The following is a 25,735-nucleotide window of genomic DNA, read 5'->3' as shown; positions in this document are numbered from 1 at the left end:
AAGAATTATTGATGCCCAAGGTGGCTCAAATACCATTTTACAAGAACAAAAGTATTGTATTATGAAATTGTGTATGTGTACATATATATATATATTTATATATTCTCAATGATTGATGAGAAAATCAAGTTAATAGTATAGTAATTATAATTTAGCAGTTTTGTAATTATGAATGTAATTTAATATATTTACATTGATTTAATTTATAACATGTACAAATATTATAATTACGTAACGGTCAAAACTAAACCATAATCCCCAAAATGGGATCACGATAAAAGTTGTGTAATTGTCAACCCGATTCCTCAAATTATTCTTATTCTAGGTTCTGTATTGCTTCAACTTTTGCAATAGTTGTTACCTTTTTCTTGTTTTAGATAATTGGCACCAAGTGGAATCAATCATGGGACCCAACTAAATAGTAAAATTTATTGACATTCCCCTTTCGTGCTTTAACCATGTATGAAATATTTTGTAGAAATTTTTTGTTTCCCAATATAGCTTTAATCACCAACTATCAGCAAAAAAGAGCGAAATGAGAGAACATCGACACAGGCACATCATCAACAAACACTTTGCTAGAACCGGAAGCATTAAGATCGATGGAAAGCTCACTGAGACAGTGCGATCCAAAGATCAAACTTTTCAGTGGAGTTGGAGTAGGAAGGAGATGGAAAAATGGAGGAACAGCCTCTATACGGTTTCTGTTGGCAACCTTTGTCCGACTATAGTGTGGTAGGAGGTAAAAGACTGGTTTGACAGATTTAGGGTTGTGGTGGATGTTTATCTTCTAAGATCAAAGAACAGAGGCACCGCAAGATGTGCTTTCGTCAGATATAGGAATGAATGGGAGCTAAGGAGAGCCATAAATGCTAGGAAAGGGGTTACAATCAAAGGTAAAACATTGATGTTCAAGGAGGCAGACAAAGCACGACACAGAGCTGAAGGCATTAAAGAGAAAGCAAGTCCCAGATCCTTCAGAGATGTCTTAAAGGTAAGAGTCTACGATAACGATTACGCTGGTCAAAAATTGAATAGAAAGGCAAATAAAGCAGACGTGAAAGCAGAACTTGTGGAGCCTGGCAAAGAAAGTAGAAAGGTACCTGAATGGCCTAAGGAAATAACTAGGAAAATGGGAAAGCATAAGGTACGCAATGAGGCTGGCCCTTTCAAGTCTTGGACTGAATGCTCAGTTTAGATAGTGGAAGTAGACAGTGACTGGTTGAATAGCAGTGTAATGGGAAGACCAAGAGTCGGGTTCAGCACTGAAGAGATCTAGAGGTTCCTCTAAATAGAAGGTGTAGGCGTTAAAGTCAGAATCATGGGGGGAGGATGCTATGTGGTCTTTTTTAACGATACGGATGAAATGGAATGCCTTCTAAGTTTGTACAGAGAAATCTTTGACCCTTGGTTTGAAGATATCAGACCATACCATGAGTGGGTGGAGGAGAAGAAGTTCTTGGTATGGGTCAGACTTGAAGACATTTCGCTGCATATTTGGCAGAAATCCCTTTTTCAAGCAATTGGTAACAGCTGGGGAAGGTTTGTCAAAATGGACAAGGAAACAGAGGAAAAAGGTCGATTTGATTTTGCCATGATTTTGGTAGAGGTCACGAGCAAGCTCAAGATTACATTGATGAACAGAGTTGATGTTGAGGGGGCAAACTACTGGATTAGGGTGCTCATCATTGGTACAATCGATCTCATTAATGTAGACAGTGCAGAGATAAAGAGCTCAAAGGTGAAAAGGAAGAATGGAGAGGCATGTTTCATGGCTTCACCACTAACGAAGGAGGAACAGGCAGATTCCGGTAGCATCAACGCCAGCTGGAAAGAAAGCAAGAACCAAAGAAGGTCGATTTACTAGGAAAGGACAAAGATAACACGTGGTGAAGGCCAATTCGATGGAACAGAGCAAATGGAACAATTTTCAACAGGAAGTCTGACTAGACATGACCTTGATTAGAGAGATGTTGACAACTTGAAGCGATATGGGGGCGGGGAGGACTGTTTGAATTTAAGAAAAGATAGGGAACTTAGAGAAGGCTAGGAAGTAAATATTATAGGTGAGCCCAACATTGGGAGTGGACCATGCAAAATCCATAAGCTCAATGTAGAGGAAAAAAGGAAAATGATCAAGCAAGTTAGAACCAAGATGGGCTAAGGTGAGAGGAAGCCCAAGTCGTTGGTAGCTAGTGGATTCAAAAGGGATGCTACAGATGAAGCCCAAACGAGTTCAGCAAGAGGACCTGAGGCAAGAAACATGGGTGATGTCCAGTTTTTCTTTGCCAATGGGTTCAAGTTGTGCAAAAATTTTAACCCAAACAGAAGTGGGGCTGTGATGATCAGGGAAGGGCTTTACTCAAAAAATAAATTGATAGAGCCAAGGAGGGAGGTTATGAACAAAGTTGAGGACAACCGTAAAGGCATGGAAGGAGGTGAGCTGATAAAAAATAGTGAGTCGAAGTCAGTGCAGAAACAGAGCTCAGGCAAAAGGAAGTGGAAAAATGAGGCCAGAAGTTGTCAAGGTCATAAGATCGACGATGCCATGGAGGAGGCGGAGCAACATAGAGAGATCATCCTAAAAAAAGACAAAGGTAAAAGTCATTTAGTTTATGAAAACGATGAAAGAGGGGTGAATTTAACTGTACATGAAGTTAGAGAATGTTCAAATAAGCTTCAGCACAACCGGAGGGATATAGTAGAACTCAATGAGGAGGTCAGAGTTTGTTTGGGTTAGTCAAGGGGGAGCAGTTAGACAACGAGTGTTACTTCAGGTGATCAGAAGAGAGTTATAAGAGAAGAAATAAGAGGAATCATAAGTACAAAAGAAACGAAAGGAAAAAATAGAGGCGAAAGTTATGCAAGGGTGACTAATGGTAGTGTTAGAGGGACTGCTCAGGCGTTGGAGGAAGCCGAAGCAACCTAGAATCTAAGCAGAGAATTAAGAGTTCAATACAAAGCCAACAAAGTGGAGGTGGTTAAATTCTTCCATGAGATGGAAAGGGGATCGAAATGAGCAGATGTGCAGGCAGTACAATGTGTACGCGTGTTCGAGGCATGTGGGGTTACTGTATTTTTTATGAATCTTTTAACTTGGAATATTAGAGAATTAGGGAGGGCTGAAAAAAAGAGAGCCCTAAGGAAACTTATAACAATTGAGAAACCAAGCATGGTATTCATTCAAGAAATCAAAATGGAGTCAATCACTGGAAGATTATTTGATAGACTATGGAAAGGGGATGAGGTTGAAGGAAAGGCTGTTGAGGCTGAAGGTAGATCAGGAGGTATCTTAAGCCTGTGGAAAAAAAAAATTTCAAGCTAGAAGAATGCAAAACCCAAAGAAATTGATTATGCTGATTGAGAAAGTCAATGGAATCGATTATAGATGTGGATTTATCATTATCTACGCTCCCAACGATGAAAGTAAAAGAAAGGAGTTGTGGGATGAATTGAGTGAACTTACAAGTAGTATGGAGATTTGGTGGACAATAGGAGGAGATTTTAATATAGTGAGATTCGAGGAGGAACAAATCGGTACATGGAACGTAAGCCGCTCGACAGCTCATTTTGACGAGTTCATTAACTGCATGACGCTTGTTGATTTACCGTTGACAGGAGCTAAATTTACGTGGTGCAACAATTGGCAGACAGCGGCTTTTAGCAGGTTAGACCGTTTTCTTATTGATGTTAATTTTTTGGAACGGTTTGATAATGTCCTTCAAACATGCCTCTCATGTTCAATTTCTGACCACTGCCTTGTGAAAATCAGAGCAAAGGCTCTTAATTGGGGATCCAAACCTTTTAGATGTTTTGATTTCTGGTTGGATGAAAAAAATTTTCAGGAGCTCGTTAAAAGTCAGTGGGACCAACCTGTTAATGATGAGGGATGAAGGATGGGGGTGTGGCAAAAACTTAAAGACCTCAAGCCCATTATCAAGGAATGGCAGAAGCAGGAAGTTGGGAACACATCTGAAAGGGTTAATCAGCTTGAAAGGGACTTAACAAACCTGAACCAAGGCTTCTTGAGTAATCATAATGGATAGAATTTTCGATCAGTTTTGGTAACTAAGAAAGTTGAACTTTGGAACCTGTATAGGATTCAAGAAAGGGAATGGAGGCAGAAATCTAGAGTCAAGTGGGTTAATGAAGGAGACAGGAACACAGAATTTTTTCATGGTTTGGCCTCAGCTAGAAAAAGGAGTAACTACATTGACAAAGTCAAAGTCGGTGAGGGGTGCACAGAGAACCCGGCTAAGTCAAGAAAATTATTGCAGCTCATTTTGAATCTTTATTTAGGTTAGGTGGGGTGTTGAAAGTTAATGAACTTAATTGTGATGTGAGGCAGATCAATGAGAGAGACGCGAAAGAGATGATAAGACCAATAACGGAGGAGGAAGTATAGGAGACAGTGCATAACTATGATGGAAGCAAGGCCTCAGGTCCGGATGGGTTCAATATGAATTTCTTCAAAAAACAGTGGAGGATTGTCAAAGAGAAAGTGATGGAGTTTGTCAATCATTTCTTCACAACGGGAAAGCTTGAACTTGGTGTTAACAATTCTTTTATCACGCTGATTCCTAAGGTTAGAAACCTTGTGGAAATGAAAGATTATCGACCCATCAGCCTTGTCGGGAGTCTCTACAAAATTATGGCTAAAACTCTTGCTAATAGAATCAAGGTGGTGATAGGTGAAGTAGTGGGAAACAATCAATTCGCTTTCGTGCAAGGGAAGCAATTGACTGGATGCGGTTCTTGTTGCCAACGAATTTATTGATTTGATTAGGAAAGAAAGAATTAGTGGGCTGATGCTGAAAGTTGACTTCGAGAAGGCTTATGACTGCATTGATTGGGGTTTCCTCGATTTCATTATGACTAAAATGGGCTTCCATGAAAAATGACGAAGGTGGATAAACGAGTGTATTGCCATGGCCCGAATATCTTTGCTTGTGAATGGATCACCCACAAATAACTTTCGCATGAGACAAGGATTACGTCAAGGGTGTCCGCTGTCCCCTTTCTTATTCAATTTGGTAGCGGAAGGATTCAGCTGTCTGATGAAAGAAGCCAAAAGGAAAGGTTTTCTCAATGGTATACTTGTTGGCAGAAATGGACTCACGGTTTCCCACCTCCAATTCGCGGACGACACTATGATTTTCTGCTATCCTGATCTTGAGCAGATAAAGACCATTAAAAGGGTTCTTAGAATTTTCTAATTGATGTCTGGCGTCAAGATTAACTTTGCTAAAAGCAGTCTAATGGGGATTGATATGGAGTCAAATATTATTGAGGAGTGGGTAAACTTGGTGGGATGTAAAAACGAATCGCTGCCCAGTTCTTATTTAGGGCTTCCTCTGGGCGCTAACCACAGATCAAAGCTAACTTGGAGGCCGGTCATTCAAAAATTTTAAAATAAACTTGCTGGCTGGCAATCAAAGTTGTTGTCCATGGGAGGAAGAATCATGCTTATGAGGTTAGTGCTTTCCAATTTACCAACTTATCACATGTCCATTTTTCCCATGCCTATTGGAGTGAGTAATGAAATTAAAAAAATCCAACGTAGATTCCTTTGGGGTGGAAGTGAAAACAAAAAAAGGATCCACTACATAGGGTGGGATAAGGTGTGCAAGTCGAGAAATGAAGAGGGACTGGGCATCACTGACCTACAGACAAAAAATAGGGCTCTTTTAACCAAATGGATATAGAGGTATGGAAGTGAAAGGGAGAGTCTGTGGAGGAAAATGGTGAGTGAAAAAAATGAAGAGAATGTAAAGTGTCTTCTGCTCCAAGTGCTGATCGGAAAGAGAGTTTCATTCGTTTGGAAAAACATCACAAAACCCCTATCCCCCACTAACTCTTTTTTTATGTAGGTTCAACCTTTTTTTGGCTTTGCTATCAGTGATGGTGAGAATATCCGCTTTTGGATTGATGAGTGGATGGAGAGCGGTTGCTTAAAATAGATGTTCCCAAGAATTTTTGCATTGGCTGAAAATAAATGTGGAATTGTCAAAGAGTTTGGGCAATGGGAAAACGGGATTTGGGAATGGAAAGTCAAGCTCAGAAGAAATACCTTTGGTTGGGAACAAGAGCAGTACAATACTTTTATTAAGACAATTGGTGATTTCTTTCTTTGTGAAAACATAAGAGATGAGCTAGTGTGGAAGAAAACTGCTAGTGGCATATTTTCAGTCAAATCATTCTGCAAAAAGTATGGTGAACAGGGAAAGATAACCTAAAGGGTATGGAAATGGGTATAGGGGGGCATAGCACCACACAAAACGAATGCTCTGGTCTGGTAACTCTTACATGATAAGGCTGCAGTCAAAGGAGAGTTACTGAAGAGAGGGATCATCAACAATGCTCATGCATCCTGCCAGCTCTGTAATGAGTCCATTGAAACTGTGGATCACTTATTTGTTGGTTGCAAAAGCGTGATAAGTCTGTGGTATGATTGGCGTAATGAGTGGGGTTTAGCTTAGGTTATGCCAGCAAGATTCAAAGAGCTGACGATTATGTGGAACTTCATTAAGATGGCATCAAATTGTGAAAGGGTTTGGAAAATAGCGATGTTCGCTATTACCTGGACCGTATGGATTAGCAAGAACGAGGTGGTTTTTTACAACAAAGTTTGGGACAAAGAAGTCATTTGGGAACTGATTAAACTCAGAGTGGCTATGTGGGTTAAGGCTAGATGGCAAGATATTGCTAGTTCAATCACTGATATTTACAGATTCCCTACTATTGGTCTCAATTAGCAAAGAGATGAGAACATAAGACCCTTAACTGTTTGGGAGAAACCAGGTGCCGATGCAGTAAAATTCAATGTCGATGGTGCTGTGAATGGAAGCCTGGGTGAAGCGAGAATCGGAGGCTTACTTAGGAATGAAAAGAGGGAGGTCTTTATCAAATTTTCCAAAGCTATAAGCAGAGGAGATTCAAATATGGTAGAATATCTGGGCATCAGGGAAGCTTTCATCTTGTTCTCAAACTCCATATGGGCGCACAACCATTCCCTTGTTATCGAAAGTGACTCACGAAATGCCATCAGGTGGATTAATGACCCTTCCAAAACACCTTGGAGGTTGAGGAAATGGATGTTGCACATAGAAGTCTTAAAGAAACGAGTGACAGATTGGAAGATTAGACACAGGCTGAGGGAAGAGAATCGGGAAGCTAATCTCTTGGCTAAGGAGGGAGTGGGCAGAGAAGTTGACTTGATTGAATTTCATAACCCAATGTAAGCTTCCTGGGCTTAAAAGGGGCAATCTACCTTGTTTCTCTTTTTTCTCCATCACTTTATCTGGTGAGATCATTTGACAAGGTAAAAACCCTTTTTTTTGTTGATGACACTCCCATTTTTTTTCAAAAAGCCAACTGGATGGTTATGCTTGGATTTTCTATGTGTTTTTTCTATTGTGGGATGGATTGAATTGCTGTCTTTCTGCTTTTTGGAGATGTTTTTTCTGGATTCTCAAATGACAGAAGGTTAGGACTCCAAACCGATATTAGTGGTTCTTTTCCAGAATGCTGAATGGAAGGATTGATTTTTTGCTGACTCTTTTTGTAAGTCTACGAGGAACCTTTGAGTCCAGATGTGTGATTTAATTTTGAGCAGGAGTTTTGGGAAAGTATACCCCTTCAGGAGATAGGTATACTAACCAATACTCCTTTTGTTTTGCTTTGGTTGTACGTTATGCCTCTTGTACAGGGGAAATCTTTTTCCCATCCTATTAATGAAATCTCCTTGCTTTTCAAAAAAAAAATATTTTGTAGAAATTAGTTTTATTAAAATGTTGCTCAGATTCGTATAAAAAATATTATAGTTAATGGATCATTTATTGAAATTGGTTAAAACTGAAAATGATATTTTAACAAAACATTTTTTAAAAATACTAATATTTTATTATGAGAATTTTGACTTATACAATGAAAATAAGTAATTTTCCATCTCATAAATCTCACCCTCTTCATCAAAGAATTCAAATTAGAGATTTTTGAGATGAGATCTTATATTTTTATATAGGAGAGTGAACTAAACACTCAAGTAACTTACAAGTTTGAATGGTGAGATGTCTTGTTAGAGTTTTTTAATCAGTGTTTATAAATAGATGTTAACCACATACATTTATTAAACATGCATTTTTATATATTGATATTTACACTTTTTTATTACTGGGAAAAAATATATGTATTATTTTTCAAATTATCATGATTCAAGTACATCAATATTATAAAACTAAACAATCGCATATATTTTTAAACAAAAATAGAAAAAGAAAATATATTATTAACTTCACGTTTTTTCTTTTTCTGGAAGTTGTAGGATAAACCTACTGAGTACATAGAACATCTAGGCTTGAACTTTTGTACCTATTAGAATTTCTTCAGTTAGATTTTGGTTGTTACGATGCAAAAAATTGGAAAGATAAGATTAAAAAAGGAAATGAAGTCAAAGGAATTTCAATGAATTTCTTTATGTATTGGATAGGTATGATGAAAAAGTGTCTAAAAAATGATTAAATACTTAAATTGGGATTAAACGTTTGGGTATTTTATTAATTAAGGATCAAATTTTTTAATTATAATAATTAATGGTTAAATGTTTTTGATTCCTTACAATTAAAGGTATAGTTGATAGGTGGATGGAACATATATCACACATGACAGCAAATCACGTTGAAAAGTAATTGTTACATGTCATGTTACAAAATTTAGTTGTTACACACCATGTTGAAAAATGTAATTGTCACATGTCATATTGAAAATTTAATTGTTATTAGTCATGTTGAAAAATGTAGTTGTTACATGCCATGTTGAAAATTTAATTGTTACACACCATGTTAAAAATTTAGTTGTTATACATCATGTTGAAAAATGTAGTTGTTACATGTGATGTTGAAAAATGTAGTTGTTACAAGTCATGTTGAAGATTTAGTTGTTACATACCTTCTTGAAAAATTTAGTTGTTACACGTCATGATGAAAAAGTTGTTACATGTCACGCCATAATTTGAACCGTTTTAACTTGACAAAAAATACTTAGCTTAGGATACTTTTGTGTCCTTGTATAATATAAAAGTGCAATCCTTCCACCCTCTATTATAAGTTGTTTTTATATTAAATGCTTTATCACATACTTAGATATGTAAATAATCAAAGCTAGCTACATTCTCATTTTTCTTGTGTGATTGTCATTTCATTTTTATGTTTTAAGTCCATATAAACCAGTCGTGCTTACACATAAAGGGTAGAATTAATCGAGGATGCGAATGAAGTATAGCATGCAGAAAGAGACATGGAGGAGTTTAACTTAGATTACAGGAGTTTATGTTTTGGTCATATCTAACTCAATTCAGTTGGCACTTCTAAAATTTTAAAGTTGGGCTCAAACCTTACTCAACCTAATACATCTTTTCAAAATTTAATTATTATTAAATATTATATTTTAAAATTCAAAACAAATAAAAATAATTATTAATAAAAAAATAATCTCATGGGTTGGACTAGGCTCACACTTAAACATTCCTTTATAACTCATGCTTGAAGAATCTTATCCATGACCTAGTTTCATGAGCTAACTTTGTATAGGGCCATGATAGGGTAGAACTGTCTAAGAAACTAAGTCCTTTGTACCTTTAGGGAAAATGTGCCCCTTTTATATGTTGTAATGGCACTTGGTGGCATATTTAGAAATGCTTATTAAGTCTTTCAGGAGAAAACCCTTTATGGAAGGAATGTCCCCATTTCATGCCTTATAACAGTTCTTGGTGATCTTTTTGTAAAAGTTCATTAGCTCTTTACAAGGGGTGAACAGTCAGTAAATTGTTGGGCTATCTTACTGATAAAGGTATTATCGTAACATGCGGGTCCGGGAACCCGACCGCCGAGCGCTATGTGAAAACTCTAAAAAATTAACAATTAGGAGTCACCACCAATCTTTTTTACTAGGTGCGATTGGCCACCTATTGACTCGATTCTAATCGATGAAGCCTTAAATTAATTTTAAGCCCACTGAAAAGAACCTTAAACTGGTCTACGATTTTTTTTTTTAGATCTAGGCTCGGGAGTATGGTTACGCTCGAGGAAGGATTAGCACCCCCGAAACGCCCGTTCCATGAACGGTACCATTTTTAGATTATCCTATTTGGCTTTAATTTTTAATTTCACTATACTTCCTTAGTTATTATTCACTTATTTTTATCTCTTATTCAACCTAAAATGGAATGCAAATGTAAGGCAAGACGAAATGCATGGCGTGAGATAAAAAAATGCTAGACGAATAACTTTTTATCGAAGATATTTTTCTTAATCCGCCCATCATACTGGTGAGACTTGGGGTATTCTCTAACCTAGGGAATTATCCGAGAAATTCGCCTTAGCAAATTCAACGAATAATTCCTATCATCGGAGTTATTGCACGTTTTTCATTAAAAATAATGTTTTTGTGCATAATGAACCTAATTTGGGCAAAAGCCTTTTATTCAAGGTGTTTCTCGAGCCCTCCCATCATATTGGTGAGACCCGAGGACACCTTTTCACTTAGGAAAATTTTCGAGGAACCGCGCCTTCGCAGGATCCTCAAAAGATCCCATCATCGGAGCTTAAACTCGAAAACAGAAATATTTATATGCAATGATATGCATGATGCAATATATATGTATGCTATGCTAATGCAATTATCTATTTTTTATTTGTTATTATTTAATTATTTTTCATTTTTTTTTATTATCACATTTTTTATTTTACTTCTTATCTTTATTTTTTATACTTTACATTTTTTTATTCTAAGTTCTTATATTTTCCTTTCATAATTAGATAAATTGTTTATAATTCCATGTTATTTTAATGAACAAAAATTTTCTTTTTTTTTATTATTATACTATTTCTTATTTTTTTATTTTTTTATATTTTTATTATTATTATTATATTTTTGTAAGCTATCTTTTATTAGAACCTAAAGCCTAAAATCTTATTTTATATATATCTATATTTAAAATCTTTTTTCTTTCTTATCTTTGTCTTCATATTTTTAATAATATCTATTAATTCATAGTTTGTGCCACTTGATATTTAATGCTTAGTTTTAAATTAATTGTTGTTTTAGATTTTTTATTATTATCTATTTTTTTATCATTTATTATTATTTAATTGTTATTTATATTGTATTTTTATAAATTTATTATTTTATTATATATATATGAATTATTTTTATTTATTATTTTTATCTTTTTTTTATCTATTGTTATTTATTTATTATTTTTATTGAATAACTTTGTATATCAAATTCTTTATTTATTAAAGATTTCGGGATCTTGAAATCGAGGCTCTCCCATCGTACTGGTGGAGCCTTGATTCGGATTCCAAACTTAGGGAACATGAGCCCGAGATTGCGACTTCTCGCGTCCCGACCGATCATCCCATCATCGGTAAATTATGCTTGTGGTTAATATCATGGTATTTTTGTATTTTTTATTTATTTTATTTATTTTTATTATTATTATTTTATTTATTTGTAGTAAATATTTTCCTAACCTCAATTATTTGTATAATTAAACATTCTCTAAAAATATTTTTTATTATTATTATTATTTTTATGCTTCATTGTTTCTATATTCTTCCATTTGCATTAATCTCCTAAGTCTTAAAATATCATAGAAAAAATGAAAATTTTATACTATAATAATTTAGGATTAATTCTACCTAATATTCTTTAAAATGGAAATCATACAAAATGGGCCAAAAAACAAATCCACAAAAGGGTTAAGGATTTACCTTGGTGGGCTAAGAGCGGCCCAAATGGCCAACCCACTACTAGAAGCCCGCCGATCCTGCTCCCCAAAATGCACCGTGTTAGTCTCCTACCCAACAGCCTCCTACTGCCCAAAACGACGCCGTTTAGTGTTTCAGCCCTAGCTTTTTAAACTTCTTTTCTTTTCTCCCTTTTCATTTTCCCTTCTTACTTTCTCTCTTTACCCGTCGGATCTCTCTCCCTTCTCTCTACCCAAGCCGTCGGCCACTCTCTCTCCTCTCTTTCCTGCGTCGGTAACTCCTTCTCTTCCTTGCATCGGCGTCGTCGGTTAACTGTCAGTTGTCTCCCAAACAGTTCTCTTCCTCCACCGCCGACCACCAGAAAACTCTTCATTTTTTTCGGTGCCAACCGTGCCACCAAATATGGCCCCCTTAACGTCGTTCGGTTCGATATTCAAATCTCTCTTAATCGTAGACCGATCGACTCTCTCTCTTTCCCTAAGATCGACAACCGTTCAAATCTCCCCTAAACAGCCCTCTTCTATGCCCACCAGTAACTCGAATCTCACACTCTCTTTCTACCGATCGGCTTTCCTTTCCTCTCATTACGCATTTCTTTTGATTTTTTTGTATCTCTTTTCTGATTTTTTTTTATTGTGGATTCTGTGGCTGCTAGAGACTTAGGAATTTTTGGTTGTGCTTGTTTTCTTTGGCTTGCAGGATCTAGGATTTTTTTTGGGTTTAAATGCTGGTGTTTTTGATTGTCGATTTTCTATTTGGCTTGCAGGTTTTTGGGCCTCCGATTGTGGTTTCTTGGCTATGGATTTTTGATAGCTTGGTTGCTAGGGATTTTTTGGTTTTTCATTCCCGGTTGTGTCCCCATTGCTACAGTGCCCCCTCCCCTTTATACCTGGTTCTTGGCCTCTAGAGGGGGCACGTTCCACTACCCTACCAGACGCGAGTTTTTCGCGTCTGGCACTGTAGTGGTGGTAGTGCGGGTACTGACAGGGGCGTTCACGCCCTACTAGTACTTCTATTTCTTTTTTTTCTTTTTTTTAATTATTTATATATATTTTATATATTCTATTTATTTTTTTTGTGTCTACAGCTGCCCCTCTTTGCGCCTTTCAAAAATCTGAAATAGTGCAAAGACGTAGACACTATTTTTAACTAAATTCTTTAATTCTCTTACCAAGGTTCTTTTTTTTTTTAATGAAATTCCTCAAAGTTGAGGCAACGAAACTTCTAAAAATGAACTCCTCAAAATTGAGGCAACGAGGCTTTTAAAAATGAACTCCTCAAAGCTGAGGCGACAAAACTTTTAAAATTGTTCTCCTCAAAATTGAGGCAATGAAACTTTAAGAGTAAACTCCTTAAAATTGAGGCCATGAAACTTTAAAAAATGAACCCCTCAAAACTGAGGCAACGAGACTTTAAAAATGAACTCCTCAAAACTGAGGCAACAAGACTTTTAAAATGAACTCCTTAAATCTGAGGCAACGAGACTTTAAAAATGAACTCCTCAAAGCTGAGGTAACGAGACTTTTTCTCTCTTTTTTTGAAATGGTGAAAAATAATCAATTCCTTATTTGAGGTTCTACGACTTTTAAGATGAATTTCCCTCTTCTTCAGTTGTTTTAAAACTTTGAACATGGCAATTTAAATATCCTAATCATCTTCATCAGTTTTTTTTTTTGTTTAAGAGCCTTCTCTTTGATCAATGGGGGATGAACCGATCACGCTTTCGATCTCTCATCTTCCCAAATTCATTGCTCGCAACTGTTTTATTCCTTTATCATATGTATGGTCCAATCATTCTTCACATTTTTACTGTTCTCCATTCTGTTGTTATTGCCATTTCTTTCTATCTTTTCTTAGTCTTTTCTCTTTCTTTTTCATATTATCAAACTCCATTTCATTCCCCATCAATTATGTTCCTTTTTCAAGATACTGCAAACATTTCTTTACTTTATCATGCTATTTATTAAATATCATTCCAATTTTATGACAAATGCAATGCAATGTACTCGTATCTCCTCTCTTGGCAGAATAAAAATGATGACAATGTTGGAAGCAGAAAGGCTATTTTTTATTAGAAAAAGGAAAGTTTCTACAATTAGGCATAATGACAAGGAACAGGGAAAAACCAATTAATACAAAAGGAATACAGTTCTTTCTCAATGATTGTTCCGATAGATATTGACAGTAGTCTCAAAATTTTATCTCGAAACAAGCACAATTGTCAGCTCCCTTGTCTTTTGTTTGAACATCTCGAATCATGATTTTCACCCTTTCTGTGTTAAGCCTTTGTAGTACTTAGACCTCCTTCGTGTTTGGACTGCCCTTTCGGGTTTTCGCCCTAAACACATCTCCCATACTCAAGCTGCCTTTTCAGGTTTTCAACTTGAAAATTTTTCTTTTCTTCTTCTCTTTTTTTTTAATGCAAAATATTTCTTGACAGCATCAGCATTCACTGGGTTAGAAAGCTCCCTTCCGTCCATCTCTGCCAAAATTAGTGCTCCTCCTGAAAAAGCTTTCTTCACCACGAATGGTCCTTCCCAATTTGGTGTCCATTTCCCGCGAGGATCCTGCTGCTTCGGAAGAATTCTTTCCAATACTAACTCTCCCTCTTGGAACTGACGAGGATGTACCTTCTTGCCATATGCCCTCATCATTCTCTTTTGGTATAACTGTCCATGGCAAAGTGCCGTCAATCTTTTTTCTTCTATGAGATTCAATTGCTCATAACGAACGTTAACCCATTCAGCTTCTTCCAATTGTACTTCTTTAAGGACCCTTAGGGAAGGGATTTCTACTTCAATTGGCAAAACCGCTTCCATCCCATACACCAAAGAGAACGGCGTAGCTCTTGTGGAAGTTCGGACTGTTGTGCAATAAGCATGCAAAGCAAATGGTAACTTTTCATGCCAATCTTTGTATACATTTGTCATCTTTTCAATTATCTTTTTGATGTTCTTGTTAGCTGCTTCTATTGCTCCATTCATCTTTGGGCGATAAGGCGCTGAATTGTGATGCTTGATCTTGAACTTAGTACAAACCTCTTTCATCATTGAACCATTGAGGTTACTAGCATTATCTGTGATGATCCTTTCTGAGAGACCATAGCGGCATATTATTTCTTTTTGGATGAACTTACATACCACTTTTTGGGTCACATTGGCATAAGATGCTGCTTCTACCCACTTAGTGAAGTAGTCAATCGCCACCAGAATTAACCGATGTCCATTTGATGCCTTGGGGGTTATCAACCCAATCACATCCATGCCCCACATTAAGAATGGCCATGGTGATGTCAATACATTCAGTGAATTTGTAGGAGTGTGGATTCTGTCTGCGTATATCTGACACTTGTGACACTTTCGAGCGAAATCTATACAATCTGTTTCCAACGTGAGCCAGTAATACCCTGCTCTCATGACCTGTCTTGCCAACATATGCCCACTGGCATGTGCCCCACAAATTCCTTCGTGGACTTCCTCAACTATTCTCAAAGCTTTGGCTGAATCCACACATCTCAAAAGCACTTGATCCCTACTTTTCTTGTATAAGATGTCCCCATCCAAGAAGAAATTCATTGCCAACCTTCTAATGGTTTTCTTATCATTTTCTGAGCTTTGTTCCGAATACTGCTGAAACTTGAGATAATGCACAATATCATGGTACCACGGTTTCTCGTCTACTTCTTCCTCTACACTAGAGTAGTGTGCGGGGTACTCTCGAAGATTAATCATGATGGGTTGAATCTTGACATTGGTACCAACTTTGAACATAGCTGCCAGCGTGGCTAATGCATCAGCCATTTGGTTCTCCTCTCGGGGCAAATGGGTGAAGCGAATCTTATCAAAATTTTCAATCAGCTTTGAAACATACTTATGATATCGGACTAACTTTGAGTCGTGTGTCTCCCATTCTCCTCGCAACTGATAAATGACCAAAGTAAAATCCCCATACACTTTCAAAGTGTGAATTTTCTTCTTGATTGCTGCCTGAAGACCCATGACACAAGCTTCATATTCGGCCACATTATTGGTACAATAGAAGTTGAGTTTAGCTATGACGGGATAATGATCTCCTTCTGGTGACACTAATACGATCTCTATGCCATGCCCCAAGGCATTTGAAGCTCCGTCAAAAAACATCTTCCAATTCTCTTTTTCCTCTGATTCCTCCTCATTTGTTTGACAAATCGACATCAGGTCCTCATCTAGAAACTCAAACTCCATTGGTTCATAATCCTCTTCCACCCTTTCTGCCAGAAAATCTGCGATTGCACTTTTTTTGATAGCTTTTTGGGACACATATACAATATCATATTTAGACAACAAAACTTGCCATCTTGCCACTCTACCTGATAAGGATGGCTTCTCGAAGATGTATTTAATAGGATCCAACTTTGCAATGAGCCAAGTAGTATGATATAGCATGTACTGCCTGAGTCGATACGCCGTCCATACTAAATCACAACACATTTTTTCCAACGAGGAATACTTGGACTCGTACTCAGTGAACTTTTTACTCAAGTAGTAAACTGCTCTTTCTTTCTTACCAGTTTCATCATGTTGTCCCAACACATATCCCATGGATCCTTCATTTACTGTCAAATACAAGAAGAGGGGTCTTCTGGCCATAGGTGGTACTAACACTGGCAGACTTAACAAATATTCTTTAACCTTGTCAAAAGTAACTTGGCACTCCTCGTTCCATGCCCCAAGATTGTGTTTGCGAAGGAGCTTGAAGATCAGGTCACATTTGAGTGAGTTGTGATATGAACCGGACTATATAATTCAACCTTCCTAAGAATCCCCTAACCTCTTTCTGCATTTTGGGAGGAGGCAAATCACGGATTGCTTGAACCTTATTCGGGTCAACTTCTATTCCTCTTTCATTGACTATGAAACCAAGTAACTTTCCAAAAGTGACTCCAAAGATGCACTTTACCGGATTTAATCTGAGCTGAAACTTTCGTAACCTCTTAAACAACCTTTCAAGATTGGTCGCATGGTTCTCTGTTTTGCGAGCTTTTACAATCATATCATCCACATACACCTCGACCTCTCTGTGCATCATATCATGGAAGAGAGTCACCATGGCCCGCTGATAAGTTGCCCCAGCATTCTTCAAACCAAATGGCATTACCTTATAACAAAAGGTCCCCCACATAGTTATGAAGGTAGTTTTTTCTCTATCCTCTGGTGCCATCTTAATTTGGTTATACCCTGAAAAGCCATCCATAAAGGAAAACATGGAATGGCAGGCAGTATTATCAACAAGGGTGTCGATGTGGGGCAGAGGGAAATTATCTTTTGGGCTAGCTCTATTTAAATCTCGATAGTCCACACACATTCTCACTTTCCCATCTTTCTTAGGCACAGGGACAATATTTGCAACCCATTCGGGGTACTTAGCTACTTCCAAGAATCTTGCATCAAACTGTTTCTTCACCTCTTCCTTAATTTTCAAAAGCATTTCAGGTTTCATTCTTCTCAACTTTTGCTTAATTGGTTTGCATTCGGGTTTCAAAGGCAGTTTATGGGCTACAATGTTTGTATTGATTCTTGGCATATCTTGATAGGACCACGCAAACACATTTACATACTCATGGAGTAGCTTTATTAGTTTTTCTTTTTCACTAGGCTCCAACGTCGTACCAATTCTAACTTTTTTCTTATTTTCTTCATTTCCCAAATTAATTGTTTCAAGTGTCTCTTGATGTGGGACAATTTGTCTCCCCTCATGTTCTACTAGTCTTAACAAGTCTGGAGTTAAATCATAATCCTCCACATTTTTTGTATCGTCAAGTTCGCTGACACTTGTACCTTTTTCAAAATTAACCTCAAAACCACTGTCATTATCATCTTCGCATTCATTATTTGGAATCTTGGAAGGTAAAGGGAATTGAAATATGTAGAGCTATTGTATAGATAAATGTTAAAATAAAGGGATGAGATGACAAGAATGGAAATGGTGAATCATGAGAGGAGATATGAGAAATGCACTACGCATGTCAATTTATTAGAATGATGAATGATAAAAAACCTGATACATAAAATTTCCAATACTTTTGGGCATAAGCACGGATGTTTAGTTTGCATTACTTTGAAATTGGATCACAAGTGACTGGTAAACTCATGGTGGTCTAGCTGCTCAACTTCAAATTTGGTGGCCCAAGGTATGTAATAGGAATTCCATCCTCATTTCCTGGCTGCTTTTCACTTTTCTCCGTTGCGCATATTGATAAATCAAAAAAGGCTTCCCCTACTGCTGATACTAATTCTCGGCTCCCAATAGTGAGTGATTCAAGAAAGATGCAGCCTCTGAACCGAAATGTCTCGTAGAGATGAGGATATATCATTATATGATTTTCAACTTGTGCCCTTTAAAGTGAGCCAACCTTTCCCTTCTTCTTTCAGCTATCATTTCTTCTCTTTCTTTCTTAGTTGGCTTGTACCCAGGCCAAACCTTTCTTCATTTTTGATAGCACATATGGGTCTTCTAATGCCTTGCAGTTCTCTTCCCAGTCCTGCCCTGGCTCGATATTCTTTCCCTACTATCTGATTGACAGCCATCTCGGTGGTTTTAGAAAGCCTCAGCATAGGTGGTGCGGCTCCTTCTCCAACATATGTGGTATTAACAAATTCAAAGGACCGGAAGGAACATTCAGGCACTTCTTCCGTCTCCTCCACGTAAGGAATATTTGTTGGCTTGCTTATGAGTAAGTCTTCTTCCCCGTTAACACATACAATCTTTTCGTCCATGATGAACTTGATCTTTTGGTGAAGCGATGAAGGTATGGCCTCAACTAAGTGGATCCAAGGTCTTCCTAACAAATAATTGTATGAAGGAGCGATATCCATAACCTGAAATTCAATGGTAAAGGTACACGAGCCGATTTCTACCGGTATCTCAATGTCCCCTACTACTTCTCTCCTTATCCCATCAAAGGCTCTCACAATCATCTAGCTCTTTCTCATGTAAGACATGTCGATGGGTAAGCTGGCCAAGGTCCTCATGGGCATCACATTCAAGGACGATCCGTTATCAAGCAGCACTTTTGCGACGGTATAACCTTTACACTTGGTAGTGATATACAAGGCTTTGTAGTTTTTCCTACCTCCAGAAGGGATTTCTTCATCGCTAAAGGGTATTATGTTACCCACTAAAATGTTCCCAATGATGTAGTCCAAATTTTCAACTGAGATATCATGATCCACATATGCTTGGTTCAGAATCCTCATCAAAGAGTTCCTATGTGGTTCCGAGCTTAGGAGCAAAGATAGTAGTGAAATACGAGCAGGCAACCTGTTCAATTGCTCGACCACATTGTACTCACTATGTTTAATGAACTTGAGGAACTCGGCAGCTTCTTTTTCCGTCACCGACCCCTTTGAGCCATTTGTCGATTCTTGAGATTGCACTTTTTTTTCTCTCAGATTTTACTCTTTTTCTTTTCCCTTCTCTTTCTTGAGATTCTCCAATGCCTTTGGTGTATAGCAACGTCCGCTGCGGGTAATCCCCCTAACACCAGTTATATTTGTAGCACCATCTTGAGATTCAGTTATCCATTTCCCCGTATTTGAAACTTGTACATTGCAATTGTAGTTCCATGGGACAACTTTGTCATCTTTGTAGGGGAAAGGTTCAGGGACTTCGATGGTCATTTTGCCATGGGTTCTGTCTTCCACAGACTCTCCTCTTGGTTCATAGAAAATGGTTAAAGGTTTTATCTTCCTTGGGTGAGTGGACTCCTTGGACATCATGTTTACTGCTGGCTTTGAAGCTTCCACATAAAACTCAATCCTTGACTCGTCCATCATTCTTTACACTTTCTTCCGAAAAAAACTACAATCCTAGATTAAATGCCGCACACATCTTTTGTGATACAAGCAATATGGCCCTTGGATATCTCTCGAGTCATTCACATCAGAACATTTCGGCCACACCTCGAGCATATTTGCCTTTACCAAGGCTTCAAACACTTTCTGCATGGGGTTTCCACTTCTCGAATGTTCCTTTTAACATATACCTCCCCTTCGACTGCGTTTACCCCTGCCCCAGCATGATTTGGCAGTGGGTTGTTGTTAACATTCTATTCCGATTTCTTTTCAAAATTCAGGATTCCTGCCTTGATCAACCCTTGCACCTTATGTTTGAATGCTATACAATTCTCAATTGAGTGACCTTCGATTCCATAATGATAATCACAATGGGCGGAAGCATCATACCATCTCGGGAATAGAGGTTTTAATGGCTCTATGTATAAGGGTACTACCAGATGGTTTGCAACTAACTGAGTGAAGAGTTCAGCATATGGAATTGGGATTGGGTCAAACTGCACTTTCTCTTGCTTGTTTTGCCATCCTCTTGATTCACTGGTAGTATGGTTGTTTGAAGGTGTTGTTTGTTGTGTGGTTGAAGCTGCAACGGGTGTGGAAGTAGATGGGTGGATATTTATGGGGTAAGATGTCCGTTGGATGGGAGCATATGGGTATAGGTTAGAAAAGGCATTTGGCATGGGTGGATATAGGTATGGACTTTGTGAAGTTTTATTCACAGTTGGGTAATAGGGATATGGTGGATATGGCTGATAAAGGTTGTAGCTTCCTCATTGGGGTTGTCCCGAAGTGATAGCTTGGGCTTCTCCTTCCCTCTTCTTAAAAGTTCCACCTTTTTTCGTGTGTGTCGCATCACCTCATTCTATCTTTCCTTGCTTAACGGCAGTCTCTATCATCTCTTTTGAAATCACCATATCAACGAAGTTCTTTATGACACTACCTACCAATCGTTCATAGTAAGGGGCCCGTAAGGTGTTAACGAACATTACGATGGTCTCTTTCTTAGTCAATGGTGGCTGGACTTGAGAAGCCACATTCCTCCATCTTTGAGCATATTCTTTGAAGCTTTCAGTGGGTTTCTTCTCCATGTTTTGTAAAGAAAAGTGATCCGGAGCCATATTTGTAATATGCTTATATTGAGCCACAAATGCCCGAGCAAGATCCTTCCATGTGTGGATTCGATTACAGTCCAGTTGGACGTACCATTTTGCTGCAGCACCAGTGAGGCTATCTTGGAAGCAATGTATCAAGGCTTGTCAACATGGGCATATGCGGCCATCCTTCTGCAATACATGGTGATGTGTTTGATCGGACACTTGGTTCTGTCGTACTTTTCAAAGTCTGAAACTTTGAATTTTGGGGGTATAACCACATCTGGAACGAGACAGAGTTCAATTGCATCAATAGAGCAATACATTCCCATTCCTTCTATCATGCGTAGTCTTTTCTCAAAAAGGTCAAATTTTTTGTGGGTATCAGGATTGTCCTTTGATTCAACAGATCCACACTTGAGCTTCTATTGTTCCTTCAGATCGTCTAGGTCAGGTACAAAGATGGGGTCTAAAGGACTTGCCCCTCCAATTGGCCTCTATTGGGCATAAGTCGGTGGTGGCCCTGTAGGCACTAGCATCCCAAAGAACGGATATTGTCCTATCAACGGCATGGGGATAGAAGCATTCCTTGCTGGTGGTGGTGTGAATCTTGGTGGATATACGGGGGCTGTATTGGCTTTTGTCTGTTGAACATCTTTTGACACACCAGAACTCCCCGCCACTCTCTTCCCTTTATCTATCGACATCAATTCCAAAATCTTTGACAACTGACCCATGATCTCTTCTTGCTTCTTTTCGATCTTGTCCATTCTCTCCGAATGTTAGTTCCCCATGATCTTAGAGCGAGCTCTTGTGTTATATCTGTGTAGGGTTCGTTTCTCTGGAATTTTGTTCTTTTTTGGGTCAAATGGATAAGTTAGAATTTTATGTTGATGAGTACATTATCATTTGTTATTATTTATATGAATCATGTAACTATGATGCAAGTGAAATGTGCTTGAAAAGAAAAGAAAAGTAGGAAAAATATTGGCCACCCAACATTTATCATAAGAAAATCTGCATCCATAAAACTTAAATATCCGATTACATCATTGTCTAAATCCATTATATAACTATCAAAAGGAAAAACCAACTTTGTCATATTGGTCCCTAACCATCCTAAGGTGATCGATCAACCGCTCACTCAATTCATCCCTCGAAAGAATCTCTCGTCTGAGTTCTTCGGTCTTGTCTGCCATCACTCGTTCTCTAAATGCCACTTCTCTCATCTGTCTCAGTATCCATCGCATTTTAGCTTCTTTCCTTTGAAGGCTTTGTGTGCACAAATCATTTCTTTCCCTCATTTGGAAATACTCTTGCCTTACTACTTCATACTGTGCCTTGTAGCCCTCAATGGCAGTTTCCAACAAGCCGTAATTATTTCTCAACTCTTGGATGGTTTGTTCTTGTCTTCGTACCTTGTGCTACAAAGCATTGTTGGCACTTTGGAGTTCTTGCATTCTGGCTATCAGAGAAGAATTTGTCACGTTCACTTCCTTAAACTTGCTTTGCCACTCATCCCGCTCTTCGAAAGCTAACCGTACATTTTTTACTGTCTCTTTCTTCACTTCTTCTAGCTCATCCTCATGTCTCTGCTTCATATTCGTCATCTCCTTTTCAAGTCTCTTTCTTGTCAACTCACTCTCTAGTAGGACATCTTGAGGTTCTGGGTTTATGGGATGTTTTGATGGATTTTTTGGGGGGCATACGACATCTTTCACCCTTTGGTCATGCAAAGTATGATATCCTATGGTAACTTTATCGGTAACCCTTCCCTGATCCACTCAGCAAGTTTTCTTCCAGTCTTGTGCAATTTCCTCAATTTTCTTTAGCATTTCTGGCTCTCCATATGTAAACTCTAACTGGTTGGGCTAGTGAGTCATGGGCACGAATTGCTCAGATCCGAACTGTCTCCGTACCATTATCAGTGCATAACTAATGGCTCCCCATGGTCCCGTCAGTGGCACCCACGGCTTGTCTCCGCATTTATACATCACTTGCATTCGCGGCATCCATGGAGCTCTCCAAGTTACTTCAACTCTCATTAACCTCCGGAGGTTAGCGACCCACTCTTCTTTCCTCTTGCAGTCGGGCCATACACTTTCACAGAACTCAAGGATAGGGCAACTTACAAACAGATAAGGCTTCCAAAATTCGCTCTATTTACATTCGAAATGGCTTTTGACCCATATAGTTAAGAGTTGGGCACATCCGATGAATCGTCCCTCGCCTTTGCACCGACAAAAATTCAAGGATCTGAAGGTTTCAGCTAAGATGGATAGGGCCAAGTTGATGCTCATTGTCACCTGATCAAAGAAGTCTATGACTGATACCTCCACATGATCTAGAACCTTCGGGAAGACCACTAAGCCATAGATTGAGATCGCGAAAGCTAGGAGACATTGTTCATCCTCCATGTGCTTTTTAATATATCCATTCAAGAAACTCCACGGAACGCATTCTATTTCTCCTTTCTTCTTTAAATGCTAATCCACTTCTACCGTAGTCATTCCTAACAACTTGGCCAACTTCCGTCGATGTCCCGTCTTCTGGGCCCTTCAATAGATCTTGTCAGGCTGCATGTGATCTATCCGGAGCAGAGAAGAGCACTCTTCTATGGTAGGGGTCATGTCCACCTTATTAAAGACAAAGCAATGGTATGAGGGATCCCAAAACTGGACGATGGCTCGGAGCATCTGGTCATCAACAGGTACATATAGGAGCCATGCAATGTGTCCATACTTGCTCTGAAAATTATCTTGATGAGCACGTTTCCACTGTTCCCAAATTCCTATCATCTCTGTAAAGTTATTCTGCTGAAGGTCCAAGTGAACTATCTCGGGTAAAGTTGGGATATGTCCTTCGGTCAAACAATCTCCTTTTTCTTGTTGAATCTGCCCCATCTGTAACTCTATCTCATAGTCATTTCTGTATATGTTGAGTGGACCTGCTAATGACGATGCCATGGATGTAACCGGGATCTCTTAGATTGGATGTTGTGTAGCCAATATTTCTCCTATATGCAATTACAATGCATGCAAATGAACATGTAACATGCACATGACAAGCAAAATAAATTAAGTTAGTATGGTAAAAAGAAAGAATGGAGTGTTAAAAACAATGAGAGAATAATAAGTAATATCATGGGTATTACTGTCCACTCCACGATACTTTATTATCTCGTGGTAAAATTTAAAATAGAAGGAGTGGAAGAAATTCCTTCATGTGTACCTATTTATAGGGTATACTCTCACAGGTATGGTCCTACCTAGGGTTAAGTTACTCTTGATATTCTATATGCTGAGCTGGGTTTATAAATAGAGCTAAGTTTCCTAAATCGTTCCTCACTGTCGTCCACGCGGACTAGTAAGGCACCCCGATCCTCACCCATTACAGGCTTCAAACGGACTAGGTTCTATTTGAGTAGGAGTCTTCACTAGCCCGTGTAGAGGTTATCACCTCACGAGAACATAGCTACTAAACTCCCTCCTAGAAAAAACATAACCCGGGTGGAGGGTTTATGCATGAATGCAAAAATGTGCTGTGTGTGTTAAGGAAAACATCGAATTCGGAGTAATAATCTCACATCCCTCTATCCTAAATCCCTCACAATTATTAAAAGCAATAAAGTAACAAATGCGAAATAAACAAATGCACTAAACAAAATATGCAGAACAAATCATCAACACTAAGGAAACATCGAATTATTTAAAGCCTTGGATAACCTATTATTATTTAATGGTTCGACTCTCGAAAATCTCAAGTGGAGTCGCCAGCTGTCATAACGTGCGGGTCCGGGAACCCGACCGCCGGACGCGATGTGAAAACTCTAAAAAATTAACAATTAGGAGTCGCCACCAATCTTTTTTACTAGGTGCGATTGGCCACCTATTGACTCGATTCTAATCGATGAAGCCTTAAATTAATTTTAAGCCCACCGAAAAGAACCTTAAACGGTTTTTTTTTTTTAGATCTAGGCTCGGGAGTACGGTTACGCCCGGGGAAGGATTAGCACCCCCGGAACGCCCGTTCCATGAACGGTACCATTTTTAGATTATCCTATTAGGCTTTAATGTTTAATTTCACTATACTTCCTTAGTTATTATTTACTTATTTTTATCTCTTGTTCAACCTAAAATGGAATGCAAATGTGAGGCAAGACGAAATGCATGGAGTGAGATAAAAAAATGCCGGACGAATAACTTTTTATTGAAGATATTTTTTCAAATCCGCCCATCATACTGGTGGGACTCGGGGTATTCTCTCACCTAGGGAATTATCTGAGAAATTCACTTTCGCAAATTCGACGAATAATTCCCATCATTGGAGTTATCGCACGTTTTTCATTAAAAATAATGTTTTTGTGCAAAATGAACTTAATTTGGGCAAAAACCTTTTATTAAAGGTGTTTCTCGAGCCCTCCCATCATATTGGTGAGACCCGAGGACACTTTTTCACATAGGAAAATTTTCGAGGAACCCCGCCTTCGCACAATCCTTAGAAGATTCCATGATCGGAGCTTAAACTCGAAAACATAAATATTTATATGCAATGATATGCATGATGCAATATATATGTATGCTATGCTAATGTAATTATCTATTTTTTATTTGTTATTATTTAATTATTTTTCATATTTATTTTTTTATTATCACATTTTTTATTTTACTTCTTATCATTATTTTTTTATACTTTACATTTTTTTATTCTAAGTTCTTATATTTTCCTTTCATAATTAGATAAATTGTTTATAATTCCATGTTATTTTAATGAACAAAAATTTTCTTTTTTTTTTACTATTATACTATTTCTTTTTTTTATTTTTTTATTTTTTTATTATTATTATTATATTTTTGTAAGCTATCTTTTATCAGAACCTAAAGCCTAAAATCTTATTTTATATATATCTATATTTAAAATCTTTTTTCTTTCTTATCTTTGTCTTCATATTTTTTATAATATCTATTAATTCATAGCTTGTGCCACTTGATATTTAATGCATAGTTTTAAATTAGTTGTTGTTGTAGATTTTTATTATTATCTA

At 37.8% G+C, this 25,735-nt stretch overlaps 1 protein-coding gene across 1 annotated transcript; it reads right to left on the bottom strand.

Annotated features, from left to right (window-relative positions):
• LOC108660647 lies at positions 12,850-19,579 on the bottom strand. The gene is given in 5 exon segments (XM_018114900.1): positions 12,850-12,882; positions 14,192-16,520; positions 16,522-17,584; positions 18,217-19,150; positions 19,247-19,579. Coding segments are annotated over 5 exon segments (4,692 nt in total).

This window comes from Theobroma cacao, chromosome 2, assembly GCF_000208745.1.
Source record: "Theobroma cacao cultivar B97-61/B2 chromosome 2, Criollo_cocoa_genome_V2, whole genome shotgun sequence".
NCBI lineage: Eukaryota > Viridiplantae > Streptophyta > Magnoliopsida > Malvales > Malvaceae > Theobroma > Theobroma cacao.
Note: the sequence above shows the minus strand (reverse complement) of the source record. Positions and strands in the feature narration are given on the sequence as shown.